The sequence below is a fragment of the Oncorhynchus clarkii genome, chromosome 21 (genome assembly GCF_045791955.1).
Source record: "Oncorhynchus clarkii lewisi isolate Uvic-CL-2024 chromosome 21, UVic_Ocla_1.0, whole genome shotgun sequence".
In the NCBI taxonomy this organism is placed as follows: Eukaryota; Metazoa; Chordata; class Actinopteri; order Salmoniformes; family Salmonidae; genus Oncorhynchus; species Oncorhynchus clarkii.
In genome coordinates, this window is record NC_092167.1 from 8,579,633 (window position 1) to 8,599,190 (window position 19,558).

Below are 19,558 nucleotides of genomic sequence, written 5' to 3' on the forward strand. Positions count from 1 at the left end.
AAACACAACATCAAAAGTTGAATAAATAGTTTGGAATAAATCATTTGGACTTTACTTACTTCCAACATCAAGTCTGGTGCCGCTACCAAAAGTCCACCACAGTGATACAATAACTATTACTGCTGGTACAAAAACCTCTCTGTGTTGTGATGCTGCAGCTGTTACAGTGAAGATCACTCATACAGAATCATAATCAACACAAATACACTTTAACATCTTCCAGGTAGAACAAACACTTCATATTAGCTGTTTCTAGATAATACAAATATGAATTGTATCTTAAATCCAGATCTGAGTCATTTTTCCTTCCTCTGTGTATCAGGTTCTTCTAGTCTGGAGGTACAGTCCAGCATCAGATCAGTGTTGCTAGTATTCCTCCATATTGTCCATATGAAAGACAACAGCAGCAGCAGTAGTGATAGTGATCCATGTTGTATATTCCTTTATTAAACATGTTGATCTCAGATTTAACAGTGGTGGTAAAGTCACAGAGGACAGACAACACTACCAGAGGAATCCTAGCTTTAGTTTAGAGAAGTGTTCACTAACTGATTAGAGGAACTTACATGAGAGACCGAGCATGAGTGAACAGACAGTTCATTATATCTGATCATCATCAGAATAATAATATAATGGTGGTGTGACATAAAAGTTACCATACATTAGTTATCAGATAAAACAGTTGCTGTTTGATGTTGTAAAAGGGACAGCAGGTAGCTAGCGGTTAGAGTGTTGGGCCAGTAACTGAAAGGTCACTAGTTCAAATATCTGGGTCGACAAGGTGAAAAATATGCTGATGTGACCTTGAGCAAGGCACTTAACCCTAATTGCTCCTGGGTCGCCGTTGGCAACGGCAGACCCTGGCCTTGACCCCACTCTCCGAGGTTGTCTCAGGGGGAGTTGGGATATGCAAAAAGAAATCATTCCAATTCACACTTGGGCATAAAACTGTGTGAAATAAGACACATTTAATTACCCACCTAATTATTATAAAATAAATCTCAAAATGTATTCTGATGGGATACTACTTGGAACCTGAAATAGATTTGAAACCATAATTTGCATAATTAATTTGCTCCACTGCTCTAAGAGTGTTTATATCCCTGTGAGTTGAACACTTCATGACTGAGAGCTGTTCTTCATGACAACAGAACCCACAACAACCATGACTTTTATCACCATCTTCATCTGGACACTTGTTTTCTACATACAAGGTTACAATTTTCAGAATGTATTGTTGAAAATGAATTATATCTACAGTGTTTACATGTACAGTATATCAATGTTAATATTTCTATTCAGAACTATTCATTACTATATGTAATATTTAATTCATATAAATGTTTGACAATATTTTTCAGAATCCAGAGGACAGTACACTGTGACACAGACTCCGGTAGTGAAAGTTGTTCTCCCAGAACAGACTGTCTCTCTGAACTGTAAAACCAGCAGTAATGTTTTTGGTAATGATCGTCTAGCCTGGTACCAACAGAAACCTGGAGGAGCTCCTCAACTCCTTATTTACCATGCTACAACACTTCAGTCTGGGACTCCATCTAGATTCAGTGGCAGTGGATCTGGGAGTGACTTCACTCTGACCATCAGTGGAGTCCAGGCTGAAGATGCAGGAGATTACTACTGTCAGAGTTTACACTGGCCTGATAGCACTCGGTGGTTCACACAGTGATACAGAGACGTACTAAAACCTCCCTCAGTCAGACTGCACAGTGACAGTACTGATACAGCTGGGACCTACTGCAGGTGCTGAGGGGGACGAGACAGTGACATGGAACAATGGTCACTAGAGGAGATGAACTGTGACATGTGACAATAATAGAAAGCAATCATTCAGACCACATGACCATCCTCATCATCATCATGGTTATGGATCATTATGGACTTATAGTTTTTGTCATGGCCTTTAAGTAGTACTTTAAAGTATTTTTACTTAAGTACTTTATACCACTGACTAGGCCTAATCAAAAATTGCTTTCAGAAGAAGCCTTTGACTCTCCTCCTGAACTGTAACCATAGGCCTACACAGCACAGCCATTGGTTAGCCAGCACACAACACGTTTTTGATCAGCAAGCATAGAGAAGGCCGGGGCTCAGGTTTGAAATATCCATTGCGATGTGTAATGCAGCCTAGTTTATTTTACACCATCCCAACAGCTATCTTAGAAACATAACTTTGTGCTGTGCTTCTCTGAGCATACACTTTGTAGCCTATAGCCTCTAGGCTAGGGATCATTTCATTGAGACCACACTTAATAGCCTATAGACGCACTTGATTATGAGGGGTGGCATCGGACACACGATATATTGTAAAGCCTAATAAGCAACTAATTCTAAAACACTGAGAAATACACACATTTCATAAAATGCTAATTACATGATCCTCCCCTGGACTAAATTGAAGAAAAAAAGAATACTAAACCCTCCCCTTGAGATAAATTTAAAAAGCATGAACCCATTTTCCTCCAGGTACCCATTCTGTACATTTTGATCCATCCCTGGTTGATGACAACGCAGTTAGAACATAAATAATTAAGCAATGACATTTAGGTCTGATAGTTTTAAAATAAACTGTGAATCAGGCTTTATTAATATATGTCTATACCATTCAACATGTACAACTAAAGTTGAAATATTGAAAGAGACAACTAAAATATTTGTTCCAAAGGGAAAACTTTATTTTCATAAAATCTTCAAAGCAAACATTCCTACAGTATCTGATAGAAATAAAACAGAACTCATCAAATTTAGCACTGATACAACCTCAGTCTACAGAGAAGATTGACACATGAACTCAAGCAAAGCCCCCTGTTAGTCTACATGTCAGTGATCAAAAGACAGAACATCTGATCTCAGAACAGAGTCAAAGCAGAGGAACCAGCAGCCTCTCTCCACAGGGTTGTGTGACTGAGGGGTCCTACCCAGAACAGTCAGCCTTCCTCGGGGTCTTGGTGACTGGAGTCTGGGATTTCTGCTGGGCTTCACAGGTCACCTCTCCTGCCTTGGTCCACTCCAGGCCAGTGAGAGTCAGGGTGCTGCTCCAGCTGTACAGGCCATCCTTCTCCAGGACCGTAGAACTGGTCTCCTGCTTCTGGCTGGTCCCGTCCACTTTCCATCTTATGGTCCAGTCTGAGGGGAAGCCCTTGTTGGCCAGACACGTCAGTGTGGCTGTTATTGTACTGGACAGTTCCTCTCTAGCGGGGGGCAGGACAGTGAGGGTGGGAGCACTGTTACCTGGAACAAACAGAACACATCAACTGCATCAACTATGTCCAAAAGATTTATAAAAGCAATAGATATACAAATATATTGATTTTGAAATGCCTTCTAAATATAGTGTAGTTAGATTGATAAAAGATTTGAAGAAAACACAAACCATAATATGATAGATATACAATGCAGATTTATGAACAATATGAGTCAAGTGTTAACTTTAGCATTACTAGTATGTCAGACATCTTAGGATTGTTTCTGATCAGAATACTATTTTTTTATTTTTATAAAAGATTTGAAGAAAACACAAAATGATAGATATACAATGCAGATTTATGAACAATATGAGACAAGTGGTTAACTTTAGCATTACTACTATGTCAGATATCTTAGGATTGTTTCTGATCAGAATAAATTTTACCCCCTTTTCTCCCCAATTGTTTTTAGTAGCTACTATCTTGTCTCATCACTCCAACAACCGTACGGGCTCAGGAGAGACGAAGGTTGAAAGTCATGCGTCCTCGGATACACAACCCAACCAAGCCGCACTTCTTAACACAGCGCGCATCCAACCCGGAAGCCAGCCGCACCAATGTGTCAGGGGAAACACTGTGCACCTGGCAACCTTGGTTAGCGTGCACTGCGCCCGGCCCGCCACAGGAGTCTCTGGTGCACGGTGAGACAATCCCTCCCTAACACGGACGACGCTAGGCCAATTGTGCTTCGCCCCACAGACCTCCCGGTCGCGGCCGGTTGCGACAGAGCCTGTGCATGAACCCAGAGTCTCTGATGGCACAGCTGGCGCTGCAGTACAGCGCCCTTAACCACTGCGCCACCCGGGACGCCTCTGATCAGAATACTCTTAACATCTCCAGTATATTAAGATAATCCAACAGGTTGTATAAAAACATTGTCACGTTCTGATCTTAGCTCCATTGTTTTGTCTTTGTTTTAGTATGGTCAGGGCGTGAGTTGGGGTGGGCAGTCTATGTTCCTTTTTCTATAATTTGTGATTTCTGTGTTTGGCCTGGTATGGTTCTCAATCAGAGGGAGCTGTCAATCGTTGTCCCTGATTGAGAACCATACTTAGGTAGCCTGATTTCACTTTTGAGTTGTGGGTGATTATTTTCCGTGTCAGTGTTTGTTCCACATGGAACTGTTTCAGTTTTGTTATTTCTCTGTGGCCAATGTGAGTAAAACATTTACACGTGTTAACCCTCGCAAAGCTGCCGGCCCAGACTGCATCCCTAGGTGCGTCCTCAGAGCATGCGCAGACCAACTGTCTAGTGTGTTTACAGACATATTCAATCAATCCCTTTCCCAGTCTGTTGTCCCCACATGCTTCAAGATGGCCACCATTATTCCTGTTTCTAAGAAAGCTAAGGTAACTGAACTAAATGACTATCACCCCATAGCACTCACTTCTGACATCATGTAGAGCTTTGAGAGACTAGTCAAGGATCATATCACCTCCACCCTACCTGACACCCTAGACCCACTCCAATTTGCCTACCGCCCCAATAGGTCCACAGACGATGCCATCACACCGTCTGGACAAGAGGAATACCTATGTAAGAATGCTGCTCATTGACCACAGCTCAGCATTCAACACCATAGTACCCTCCAAACTCATTATTAAGCTTGAGACCCTGGGTCTCGACCCCGCCCTGTGCAACTGGGTCCTGGACTTTCTGACGGGCCGCCCACCAGGTGGTGAAGGTAGGAAACAATATCTCCACTCCGCTGATCCTCAACACTGGGGCCCCACAGGGGTGTGTTCTCAGCCCTCTTCTGTACTCCCTGTTCACCCATGACTGCTTGGCCATGTACGCCTGCAACTCAATCATCAAGTTTGGAGATGACACTACAGTGGTAGGCTTGATTACCAACAACGACGAGACAGCCTACAGGGAGGAGGTGAGGGGCCTCGGAGTGTGGTGTCAGGAAATAACCTCTCACTCAACGTCAACAAAACAAAGGAGATGATCGTGGACTTCAGGAAACAGCAGAGGGATCACCCCCCCCATCCACATCGACGGGACCGAAGTGGAGAAGGTGAAAAGTTTTAAGTTTCTCGGCATACACATCACAGACAAACTGAAATGGTCCACCCACACAGACAGCGTGGTGAAGAAGGCGCAACAGCGCCTTCAGGAGGCTGAAGAAATTTGACTTGTCACCAGAAACACTCACAAACTTTTACAGATGCACAATCAAGAGCATTCTGTTGGGATGTATCACCGCCTGGTATGGCAACCCCAGAGGGTAGTACGGTCTGCACAACGTATCACCGGGGGCAAGCTACCTGCCCTCCAGGACACCTACAGCACCATATGTCACAGGAAGGCCAAAAAGATCATCAAGGACAACAACCACCCGAGCCACTGCCTGTTCACCCTGCTATCATCCAGAAGACGAGGTCAGTACAGGTGCATCAAATCTGAGACCGAGAGACTGAAAAACAGCTTCTATCTCAAGGCCATCAGACCGTTAAACAGCCATCACTAACATAGAGAGGCTGCTGCCAACATACAGACTCAATCTCTGGCCACTTTAATAAATGGATCACTAGTCACTTTAAATAACGCCCCTTTAATAATGTTTAAATGTCCTACATTACTCATCTCTTATGCAAATACTGTATTCGATACCATCTACTGTATCTTGCCTGCGCCGCACGGCCATCGCTCATCCATGTATTTATATGTACATATTCTTCTTCATCCCCTTACACTTGTAAGGTAGTAGTTTTGGAATTGTTAGCTAGATTACTTGTTGGTTATTACTGCATTGTCGGAACTAGAAGCACAAGCATTTCGCTACACTCGCATTAACATCTGCTAACCATGTGAATGTCACCAATAACATTTGATTATATCTGATCATCATCAGAATAATAATATAATGGTGGTGTGACATAAAAGTTACCATACATTAGTTATCTGAGTAAACAGTTGCTGTTTGATAGAAAAGCTGTGACATGAAGGATAAAATACTCCAATAACTGGAACCTACTTGGAAACTGAAATAGATTTGAAACATGGATTTGCATAATGCATCTGCTCCACTGCTCTAAGAGCATTTATATCCCTGTGAGTTGAACACTTCATGACTGAGAGCTGTTCTTCATGACAACAGAACCCACAACAACCATGACTTTTATCACCATCTTCATCTGGACACTTGCTTTCTGCTTTCAAGGTAACAGTTTTCAGAATTCATTGTTGAAGACTAATTTAATCTATAGTGTATACATGTAGAGTATATCAATGTTAATATTTATATTCAGAACTATTCATTACAATATGTAATATTTAATTTATATAAATGTTTATTTTTTATTTTTCAGAATCCAGAGGACAGTACGTTGTGACACAGACTCCGGTAGTGAAAGCTGTTGTCCCAGAACAGACAGTCTCTATGAACTGTAAAACCAGCAGTAATGTGTATTCTAATAATCGCCTAGCCTGGTACCAACAGAAACCTGGAGGAGCTCCTAAACTCCTTATTTACTATGCTACAACACTTCAGTCTGGGACTCCATCTAGATTCAGTGGCAGTGGATCTGGGAGTGACTTCACTCTGACCATCAGTGGAGTCCAGGCTGAAGATGCAGGAGATTACTACTGTCAGAGTGCACACAGTGGTGGAGTGTTCACACGGTGATACAGAGTCGTACAAAAACCTCCCTCAGTCAGACTGCACAGTGACTGTACTGCTACAGCTGGGACCTACTGCAGGTGCTGAGGGGGAAGAGACAGTGACATGGAACACTGACTGAACTAAATTACACTGAGATAAATATATCAGTGATGCTGACTATAATGTCAACTTATCCACCTTCATGTTAAATCATTCCTGAACTGACAACACCCATAGGTCCAGACTACATAAATATGTCTTCCCTTTTGCTGTGGCTAACAAACAGTTTATTAACATTTCAGACAATAAATTGAATAGACTCCATCTATGTGAAGTAATAATGTCTCACATAATTTCAGAATAAGTAACCCAGTCTCTGTTAGGCCCCTGTATTGGGTAGTGCATTTCAAGTTAAGATTGAACTATATTTACTGAGATCATATAACATGATTATGACCCATAATAACAACCTGAGGTTCTGTCATACAAGAGACAGTGACATGGAACACTGGTTAGTGAAGTCAACTTTGAATATGTTTAGAAAGCATCATTCTAATCACATGTTACCCATCATCATCATCATCATCAATGTAGTGCACCTTCAAAAGTTATTTGAAGTTCTGAAATAGTCACAATACTAGTCCAATATGCAAAACAAGATGTAGAGACGTAAATAAAAAGAAGGTGGTGTTACATCAGCATCAGCCCCCTAAATCAAATCCCCATATGAACCTCACAACCAAACATTTGATGTGATCATCTAGCATTATATTAACTATTTTAATGAGCAGGCTGTTACATCTGTGATTGAGAAATGATGCTGGATCTGTGAATGAAACAAGCTGCTGGGCTCAAACAGACATACAGTATTATCTATCATTAATTACATGGAGGCATATCTGTTGTGTCTCCCTCCCTGAAGTACCTCAGTCAGGTAGTGAATTTCAAGCAAAGATTCAACAATATTTTTTGAGATTATCTAACATTATTATAACCCCCTAAAACGTCCTGTGGTTATGTCAAGGCAAAACGCCTCTCCTGCCACACCTGGCTAGATCCTTTCAGCACGTTCCCAGGCCTTTAATTGAGCCGATCTGAGGCTTGTTAACCACTTAAGACCCTAATTGTCTGAACAATCAGCCTCAACCTTTAAAATGCTGCTGCTCACACAGATCTCTCCAATGAATGGAGGTTTGTGGGAAGGTGAAGGAAGCAGGGAGAGGTCAGGAACAGAAGTTGGGTTTTGGAGAAACACCATCAGTGCTCTGCAAGCAAAGTAGCTGATGGAGAGGCAGGAGCTTGGTGAACAGATAGATGTGATTGTGGACAGCGAGGAAGAAGGAGAAGATGTGGGAATTGGGAAGATGTTTGTTGAGGAAGAATGGTGTCAGACATGATAAAGAAAAATCTGGATCAATAGGAATCCCTTGCCTTTTGGCAGATCCATTTCTGATTTCAGGTTGGGGCAGAAAGGAGTTGGGTGCAGTTGAATCAGTGAAGGTAACCTGTAGTGGACTTGTGATGTTTTGTGTTTCTTCTGATTAGAGGGAGCGGGTTCTCTGTGTCACTCAACTTGGGTCATGATCTGTTCCTTGCTTTGCTTTTAGCAACAGGATGTAATGTAAAAATATTCCCAGTGTGAAGTAGTTCTTAATTGTTGTGATTGTGAAGTCATGTAAAACGTTTCAGTGTGAAAATGTTCCTAGTCAGTTGCACGCGTGTCTGTGGATGGCTGAGCTCCTACAGATGTTTCAAATATATGCACTGTCAATCGACAATGTAGCATCCAAGTCTTTGCCATCGCTGTTAATTCTCTCCTCACATCAACCCTCAGCACTTTGACGAGCAAGTCCGGGTGTTTATATGCTGACCTCACACCTCAACAAGCTTCTGATTGGTCAGAGTCAATACCCTTGGCCACCATTGATTGGCAGATGTGTGAAGCAAATGTGCGTGCCCACAGAACCGTTTGTCGAGGTCAGGGGACACAGGTTACATAAAGAGATGCGCATGCAATTATTGTATTGAACATTTTCACGCTGGGAGAGATTTTACATCATGATGTACAATCAGAAAACAATCAGAACGGTTGGACTATTTCACACTGGGAAGATTTTTACATGACACAGGGCACCATTGAAAGATTGAGTTCTGGGCTAGTGATAAGTGTGGAGGTGGAGCAATTGAAGTTTAAATACCTGGTGTTTGTGATGCCCACCGTTTGGTGGGACGTTGATCCGGTGGGGGGAGTGGTGAAAGAGTCATTGTCAGTCCTTTTGAGTTTTGAGTCTATATTAGTTATCCTGTTAGAGCTTTTGTGCAGAATCCACTGTACTGTTTCAGGTACAACGTTCATGGTCATATTGCAGCAGTGTGTAGGAGGGAGATTCCAAGATGTGGGAAGTGTGCAGGAGGGCATGGGACAGAGGATTGTGTAGTTTTGCTGGATAAAGTTGTGTCAACAGTAGGGGTGCTGATGTTGTTGGAGATCGTAAGTGTCAGGTGCGAGAGAGGCAGGTTGACTTGACCAGAGTCAGAGTAGTGCAGAGGATGTCGTATGCTGAGGCAATGAAGGAAGTGGAAGAGGATGGGTGAAGGGTGAGGGATCCCAGTGAGTAGTAGATTTGTGCCAGCACAGGGGGATAGGGCAGTGAGTGAATTATGCTTCAGTAAGGTTGTTGTCTTAGCGTTCATAGCATTGGTTATCAACTGTACCATAGAAATGGAACGTAAATTATAGAGAATAGCTGTTGAGGTGGCAGCTGCAGAGAAGTATTTGGGTATATGAGATTTCACCTAAGCAGAGTTGCAGGGTGTGTTGAGTGGTGGTGTCCCGTCCTGCCAGGTCGTTGGCATGGTGCAGGAGTAGATAGGGTCAAAGTAGTGGAAATGGGGTAGTGGGTTTTAATGGGTAGGTGGTAGCTGAAGAGAAGTACCTGGTGTATGAGGTGATACACTAGAACAGGTAATGGGGTGATTTTTATTTGTATGAAATAGTGGTATGTAGGGTTAGTTGGTGGGGAAAGTTTGTCCTTTTAGGAACATGAATAATAAAGATAATTTAATGTTGATATTGTAGGCAGTGACTGGCCTTACAATTTAGTACAGTAGGGGGTGGTGTGTACACCTTTAAATTAGATGTGATCCTCTAACCCAATCCCAAAGAAGAAGAGCTCTTCAACTACAGTTTCCCTGAGGAACCAATAGTCTGTTTGCATAGAGAGAACACTTTGCATTGACAGCACATGCTTCAGTGCTCTGGGAGTGTTTATATCCCTGTGAGTTTAACACTTCATGACTGAGAGCTGTTCTTCATGACAACAGAACCCACAACAACCATGACTTTTATCACCATATTCATCTGGACACTTGTTTTCTGCTTTCAAGTTTACAGTTTTTGGAATTTATTGTTGAAAATTAATTAAATCTACAGTGTTTACATGTACATTATATCAATGTTAATATTTATATTCAGAACTATTCATTACTATATGTAATATTTAATTCATATAAATGTTTTTACTATATTTTTCAGAATCCAGAGGACAGTACGTTGTGACACAGACTCCGGCAGTGAAAGCTGTTGTCCCAGAACAGACAGTCTCTCTGAACTGTAAAACCAGCAGTGATGTTTACAACAATAACTTTCTAGCCTGGTACCAACAGAAACCTGGAGGAGCTCCTAAACTCCTTATTTACTATGCTACAACACTTCAGTCTGGGACTCCATCTAGATTCAGTGGCAGTGGATCTGGGAGTGACTTCACTCTGACCATCAGTGGAGTCCAGGCTGAAGATGCAGGAGATTACTACTGTCAGAGTGCACACTACCCCAACAGTGTCTGGGTGGTCACACAGTGATACAGAGTCGTACAAAAACCTCCCTCAGTCAGACTGTACAGTGACTGTACTGATACAGCTGGGACCTACTGCAGGTGCTGAGGGGAGGAGATGATCCAGTACAATGACACAGTGTGTAGTAGAGCTGAACAACAATAGAGTCAAACTAGAGCTATGTCTAGAAGACCTTACATCATAACTGATCACTAAATGTTTCTCCTGAACATTAACTACATGTTGACTCTGTTAAGTAACCATCAACCAATCTGAATGGAGATATTGTGCAATTATCAAAACCCCTAAAGATGACTTATGTTTTGAAAAGCTAGAATTCAATCAACATGATTCAAACAGATACAATAAAGCCACTAAACATTACCCATACATCCTCCCTCACACTACTGTGGTAGTTCCAGAGAGCAGCAGGTGATGCAGGAGACTGGAGACGTCAGTGCAGTGGGGATCTCCCTTTTAGATCAGTCAGTCAGCAGCATCACAGACTGCAGTTACTGAGCCTGACCACTGGAGGGAGACATAAAGCAGCTACTATCTGGTCTAATAACACAGTAATAACAATATGCTCCATTTGTAGATGTCTATAATCATTGCATCAGTCCTCATTCAGCACTTATATCAGAAACCATGTCAGTGATTACATAGCTATCAGGTTTCTACATCACAAAACATTTATTAATAACATCTGACTGTCCAGGAAGAGTATTTCAGTGAAAAAGCCAGAGGAGGTGTTATATATGGCCAATATACCGTGGCCAAAGGCTGTTCTTAAGCACAACGCAACACGGTGTGTCTGGACACAGCCCTTAGACAGGTATATTGGCCATATATCACAAACACCCAAGGTTCTTTATTTATATTATAAACTGGTTACCAACATAATTAGAGCAGTATAAATAAAAGTTGTTTTCATACCCATGGTACACGGTTTCATAGACCACGGCTGTCAGCCAATCATCGTTCAGGGCTCGAAACACCCAGTTTATTATTACATATTAGACACTTTGATTTGAGATAGTATAACAGGATTATAAACCCACTTAAACGATCTAAGGTTCTGTCAAGTTATAACCTCTCTCCTGCCACGCCTGGCTAGAATCTTCCAGAACATTCCCAGCCTTTGATTGAGCCCAGATGAGGCTTGTTTACCATTCAAGGCCATGACTGGCTGGACAATCAGCCTCAACCATTAAAATGCTGCTGTTCACACAGATCCCGTCAACTACATTATCCCTGTGGCACCAAAAAAGTATGTTTGAATAGTAAGGACAGTTTGCATTGACAGCACATGCTTCAGTGCTCTGGGAGTGTTTATATCCCTGTGAGTTTAACACTTCATGACTGAGAGCTGTTCTTCATGACAACAGAACCCACAACAACCATGACTTTTATCACCATATTCATCTGGACACTTGTTTTCTGCTTCCAAGGTTACCATTTTTTGAATGATTTAAATTTACACTATCGACATGTATATCAATGTTACTAATTCTTTCAAAATGATTGATTACTAAACGTAATACTTCATTCATATAAATGTTTTAATTATATTTTTCAGAATCCAGAGGACAGTACGTTGTGACTCAAACTCCTTCAGTGGAAGCTGCTCTCCCAGGACAGCAAATCTCTCTGAACTGTAAAATCAGCAGTAATGTGTATTCTAATAACTACCTAGCCTGGTACCAACAGAAACCTGGAGGAGCTCCTAAACTCCTTATTTACCATGCTACAACACTTCAGTCTGGGACTCCATCTAGATTCAGTGGCAGTGGATCTGGGAGTGACTTCACTCTGACCATCAGTGGAGTCCAGGCTGAAGATGCAGGAGATTACTACTGTCAGAGTGCACACTACTCCAACAGTGTCTGGGTGTTCACACAGTGATACAGAGTCGTACAAAAACCTCTCTCAGATCTCACAGTGACTGCACTAGTTGAGTGTGACTGGAGGTACTGAGGGGGAAGAGACAGTGACATGGAACTCTGACTGAACTGAAATACACTGAGATAAACATATCAGTTATATCAGTTATATCAGCACCTTGCAAGACTCTAATTTAACCAGACACTAATTTATAATGCTGCTGCTCACACAAACCTCTTCAACAGGTCTCTTACACAGAGGTGATGGAAATAGTTGTAGGAGTTGAGCTGGGGAACCTATGGCAGTGGATGCCCCAGAGCCTGAGAATGTCATTGAAGGATCCTGATACACTGATCCTGAGAAGGTGGATTTTGAGGCATTTATTGTGCAGGTGATACATTGTACTGCCCAAACGAACAAGAAATCCAAGAAACTGGACATAATTGTATCTGCAGCTGAAAGGTTTTTGGGTCTTCAGGAATTAACAGCCGAAGCATTGCAGGGAATACTGTCTAAAGATGTTTCTCCCTGCCAGCCCCCTGAGACTGTGTCGGGACCTGATTAGACAGGTGACTTTGACCTATGGAGTACATAAATATTTCTTGATTTTTTTTTTAGGAACATTTTCACCCCTCTCCCTTTTCTCGGCATAAATGAAGTGCAGTAATACAACTTTTTGGGGGGTTTATAGTCTGAAAAAATAATAATAATGAGAAGAAGAAGAACCTCTTCAACTACAGTTTCCTAGTAGGACCAAAAAAGTAAGTTTGCAAAGAGAGGACACTTTGCATTGGCAGCACAAGCTTCAGTGGTCTGGGAGTGTTTATAGCCCTGTGAGTTTAAGAGACACTTCATGACTGAGATCTGTCCTTCATGACAACAGAACCCACAACAACCATGACTTTTATCACCATATTCATCTGGACACTTGTTTTCTGCTTCCAAGGTTACAATTTTTTTGAATTAATTAAATCTACACTATTGACATGTATATCAATGTTACTATTTTGTTCAAAAGGTTTGATTACTATATGTAATATTTCATTCATATAAATGTTTTTATTATATTTTTCAGAATCCAGAGGACAGTACGTTGTGACTCAGACTCCTACAGTAAAAGCTGCTCTCCCAGGACAGAACATCTTTCTGAACTGTAAAATCAGCAGTGATGTGTATTCTAATAATCACATAGCCTGGTACCAACAGAAACCTGGAGGAGCTCCTAAACTCCTTATTTACTATGCTACAACACTTCAGTCTGGGACTCCATCTAGATTCAGTGGCAGTGGATCTGGGAGTGACTTCACTCTGACCATCAGTGGAGTCCAGGCTGAAGATGCAGGAGATTACTACTGTCAGAGTGCACACTACCCCAACAGTGTCTGGGTGTTCACACAGTGATACAGAGTCGTACAAAACCTCCCTCAGTCAGACACCACTATGGTAGTTCCAGAGAGCAGCCAGCTCTGGAGATCTCCCTTTTAGATAAGTTGGGCTACTGAGTGGCGCAGCAGTCTAAGGCACTGCATCTCAATGCTAGAGGCGTCATTACAGATGCTGGTTCGATCCCGGGCTGAATCACAAACAGCAGTGATTGGGAGTCATAGTAAAAAATGATTTGTTCTTAACTGACTTGCCTACATAGTACATTTAAAAATGTATATATTTTTAAATGAAGTCAGTCAGCAGCATTTAAGTCTTTGAATGCCAAGTTAACAAACAGATCACTGACCATTTCGAATCCCACCGTACCTTCTCCACTGTGCAATCCGGTTTCCGAGCTGGTCACGGGTGCACCTCAGCCACGCTCAAGGTACTAAACGATATCATAACCGCCATCGATAGAAGACAGTACTGTGCAGCCGTCTTCATCGACCTGGCCAAGGCTTTCGACTCTGTCAATACATTAAAATATTCTTATTGGCAGACTCAACAGCCTTGGTTTCTCAAATGACTGCCTCTCCTGGTTCACCAACTACTTCTCAGATAGAGTTCAGTGTGTCAAATCGGAAGGCCTGTTGTCCGGACCTCTGGCAGTCTCTATGGGGGTGCTACAGGGTTAAATTCTCGGGCCGACTCTTTTCTCTGTATATATCAAAGATGTCGCTCTTGCTGCGGGTTATTCCTTGATCCAGATGACACCATTCTGTATACATCTGGCCCTTATTTGGACACTGTGTGAACAAACCTCCAAACAAGCTTCAATTCCATACAACACTCCTTCCGTGGCCTCCAACTGCTCTTAAAAGCTCATAAAACTAAATGTGTGCTCTTCAACCCATTGCTGCCCACACCCGCCCGTGCGACTAGCATCACTATTCTGGACAGTTCTGAATTAGAATATGTGGACAACTACAAATACCTAGGTGCAAGGCTGGACTGTAAACTCTCCTTCCAGACTCATATTAAACATCTCCAATCCAAAATTAAATCCAGAATCGGCTTCCTATTTCACAACAAAGCCTCCTTCACGCACACTGCCAAACTGACTATCCTACCGATCCTCAGCTTCAGCAATGTCATATACAAAATAGCTTCCAACACTACTCAGAAAACTGGATGCAGTCTTTCACAGTGTCATCCATTATGTCACCAAAGCCCCATATACCACCCATAACCGCGACCTGAATGCTCTCGTCGGCTGGCCCTCGCTACATATTTGTCGCCAGACCCACTGGCTCCAGGTCATCTACAAGTCTTAGCTAGGTAAAGCTCTGCCTTATCTCAGCTCACTGGTCACCATAACAACACCCACCCGTAGCACGCACTCCAACAGGTATATCTCACTGGTCATCCCCAAAGTCGCCTTTCCTTCCAGTTCTCTGCTGCCAATGACTGGAGCTAATTGAAAAAATATCTGTAGATGGAGTCTTTTATCTCCCTCTCTAACTTTAAGCACCAGCTGTCAGAGCAGCTCACAGATCACTGCACCTGTACATAGCCCATCTGTAAATAGCCCATCCAACTACCTCATCCCCATTTTATTACTTACCCTCTTGCTCTTTTGCACCCCAGTATCTATTCTTGCACATCATCATCTGCACATCTATCTCTCCAGTATTAATGCTAAATTGTAATTATTTTTGCCTCTCGGGCCTATTTATTGCCTACCTCCCTACTCTTCTGCATTTGCACAGACTGTACATAGATTTTTCTATTTTCCTTTTCTTTTGTGTTATTTACTGTACGATTGTTTATGTGTAAGTCTGTGTTGTTGTTTTTGTCGCACTGCTTTGCTTCATCTTGGCCAGGTCGCAGTTGTAAATGAGAACTTGTTCTCAACTGGCCTACCTGGTTAAATAAAGGTGAAATAAATAGAGGAATTGATCAGAGAAACCTGCATAATGTAAGTGTCCATCTTGTGACGACCCTCCCACTCTGTCTGCCGTATTCTGTCTTTGTTTTTGTTTCCTTATTAGGATGCCGGTGGGCGGAGTTGAGAGGGTCGTCAGCTACATGGGAAACACCTGGGCCCAGGTGTTTCCCAGGATAAATACACCACTTCCCCATTCATGGGGTAGACTCTCTCCATGCAGACACATTTGTAGATTGTGTTGTGGTTCTTGGTGGCCTTTTGTTGTTTGCTTTGGCACCTTTCAACACCCTGCATTATCACATTCATGCATGCAAAACACTCACTTACACTACTGATTACACACATCATTGTATATTTTCCTTAGTTGCTTTAGTTAATAAATATATATTTTATTACTCCTTATCTCCACGTTGTCTCCCTTTGTTACGGGCTTTTAGCCGGTTCGTGACAATCTCAATACACTTTTTTACATTTTATCTCTGTCCTGTAGGTGACAGAAAATCCACATACTCTTTCTACCATATCCTATATCCCCGACATGATTTATGTTACATGATTATTTTCGACGGAACGTTGGTGGAACGCCGCAGCGATGTGTCTCTCCAACAGCACCCTGGAGAGGCGCACTGGGAATGGACAAGCAAAATGTTTTGCGCCCCTGCCTTTGTCAAAGTGGGCACTGCTTATCATAGGGCTGCATCAGCGCTCACCTAAAAAGCCCATATGCCACTGGCGAGAGAAATTATCATTGTTTTTAGGCAGAATTATGGGAGCTTTTATGTGTTGCTGTATGTGTGTCTTGGTCAGTTTAGCTCAGAAAATGCCGCCCTCGTCAATCTAACGCCATAGGTGGCCACCTAATCCTGCCTAATGAGCGGGCTGGCCGTGCCAATGATCACTGGAAGGTGGAAACTGACTGGTTTCCATGGATATCAATATGTTACCATAGCATATTACCATAACACTAATAAACATATAAAGTGTTATATGTTCAGAAGTTACATGATATATGACTTTTAAAAATTTCAATTTTTCATTATAGTTTTGTCTTACTAAAAAACAACCAATAACCAATAATAGCATTGTATTTATGCCCTTTTTATTCACGTAATTTAATATTACTTGAAAGTTACAATCGCTTCAGGCTCCCAAGCCCTCAAAAAATCCACAAATACACCTTACAACCAGCTGTGGAAATCCAATGGATGTGATCATCAACAGCAGCATATTAACTTTTTTCATGAGTAGGTTACGGACTGTTAGCTCTGTGAATGAGACCTGACGCTGGATTCAACATGAGACACATGTAAACTATCATCATAAAGTAGAAAACCCATTATATCTGTCATTAATTACATGGTGGCATATCTGTTATGTCTCCCTTCCTGCATCCACCATAGAGGTTAAAACCAGTCACTCCCTCACATCTGGCCCAGTCCAGGGTATTTCAGACAGTGAAACTGTTCATCTGCTAGACCGGTAGCTGTGGGAGTGAAACTGAGATTTACATAGACAGGGTTGGGTGGTTCTGCTTGTCCCAGAATAGAGCAGCGCTGTCACCAGATGTTCACTCTGTTCCCAGGGGGTTGGAGGTAGAGAAGACTATCTTGAAGATGTGATACATTTGTCCACATAATATTAAATGTATTGCAATTAAGCAAAATACAGGAATGATCACATTGGTGAGAGTCCGACATATCGAACAAATGTTCAATAGCATTAGACTAAGTCTATAAATCAAGCAGGTTAAAAAACTTTCCAAGAAAGATGAATAAGGAGTACCATGCACTACATGTGGCTTGACCTCTCCTGTTAATCTGTTAACATTGTATTTTCTAGAACTCTCCTATTAATCTGTTAACTTTGTAGTATCTAGACCTCTCCTCTTAATCTGTTAACATTGTATTATCTAGACCTCTCCTGTTAATCTGTTAACTTTGTATTATCTAGACCTCTCCTGTTAATCTGTTAACATTGTAGTATCTCGACCTCTCCTGTTAATATGTTAACATTGTATTATCTAGACCTCTCCTGTTAATCTGTTAACTTTGTATTATCTAGACCTCTCCTGTTAATCTGTTAACATTGTAGTATCTCGACCTCTCCTGTTAATATGTTAACATTGTATTATCTAGAACTCTCCTGTTAATCTGTTAACTTTGTATTATCTAGACCTCTCCTGTTAATCTGTTAACATTGTAGTATCTCGACCTCTCCTGTTAATCTGTTAACATTGTATTATCTAGACCTCTCCTGTTAACCTGTTAACATTGTAGTATCTCGACCTCTCCTGTTAATCTGTTAACATTGTAGTATCTAGACCTCTCCTGTTAATCTGTTATCATCCTAGCCAGAACAGTCAGCCTTCCTCAGGGTCTTGGTGACTGGAGTCTGGGATTTCTGCTGGGCATCACAGGTCACCTCTCCTGCCTTGGTCCACTCCTGGGCAGTGAGAGTCAGGGTGCTTCTCCAGCTGTACAGGCCATCCTTCTCCAGGACCCTAGAACTGGCCTCCTGCTTCTGGCTGGTCCCGTCCACTTTCCAGCTCAAGGTCCAGTCTGAGGGGAAGCCCTTGTTGGCCAGACACGTCAGTGCGGCTGTTGTTGTACTGGACAGTTCCTCTCTAGCGGGGGGCAGGACAGTGAGGGTGGGGGCACGGTTACCTGGAACAAACAGAACACATCAACTGCATCAACTATGTCCAAAAGATTTATAAAAGCAATAGATATACAAATATATTGATTTGGAAATGCCTTCTAAATATAGTGTAGTTAGATTGATAAAAGATTTGAAGAAAACACAAAACATAATATGATACAATGCAGATTTATGAACAATATGAGTCAAGTGTAAGTGGTTAACTTTAGCATTACTAGTATGTCAGATATCTTAGAATTGTTTCTGATCAGAATACTCTTTTTTTATTTTTATAAAAGATTTGAAGAAAACACAAAATGATAGATATACAATGCAGATTTATGAACAATATGAGACAAGTGTAAGTGGTTAACTTTAGCAGTATGTCAGATATCTTAGGATTGTTTCTGATCAGAATAAATTGTACCCCCTTTTCTCCCCAATTGTTTTTAGTAGCTACTATCTTGTCTCATCGCTACAATTCCCGTACGGGCTCAGGAGAGACGAAGGTTGAAAGTCATGCATCCTCGGATACACAACCCAACCAAGCCGCGCCAGCCGCACCAATGTGTCAGGGGAAACACCGTGCACCTGGCAACCTTGGTTAGCGTGCACTGCGCCCGGCCCGTCTCTGGTGCGCGATGAGACAATCCCTCCCTAACACAGACGACGCTAGGCCAATTGTGCTTCGCCCCACGGACCTCCCGGTCGCGGCCGGTTGCGACAGAGCCTGTGCGTGAACCCAGAGTCTCTGATGGCACAGCTGGCGCTGCAGTACAGCACCCTTAACCACTGCGCCACCCGGGACGCCTCTGATCAGAATACTCTTAACATCTCCAGTATATTAAGATAATCCAACAGGTTGTATAAAAACATTGTCACGTTCTGATCTTAGTTCCATTGTTTTGTCTTTGTTTTAGTATGGTCAGGGCGTGAGTTGGGGTGGGCAGTCTATGTTCCTTTTTCTATAATTTGTGATTTCTGTGTTTGGCCTGGTATGGTTCTCAATCAGAGGGA

General features: G+C 42.1%; 2 gene segments (V, D, J or C); one reads left to right on the forward strand and one right to left on the reverse strand.

Annotated features, from left to right (window-relative positions):
* The first annotated feature begins 1,141 nt into the window (after positions 1–1,141).
* LOC139379297 (Ig kappa chain V region K29-213-like) lies at positions 1,142–11,083 on the forward strand. The segment is given in 2 exon segments: positions 1,142–1,214; positions 10,406–11,083. Coding segments are annotated over 2 exon segments (399 nt in total).
* A 7,167-nt stretch (positions 11,084–18,250) lies between these two features.
* On the reverse strand, positions 18,251–19,014 carry LOC139379581 (Ig kappa-b4 chain C region-like). The segment is given in 2 exon segments: positions 18,251–18,567; positions 19,002–19,014. Coding segments are annotated over 2 exon segments (330 nt in total).
* Positions 19,015–19,558: the final 544 nt, after the last annotated feature.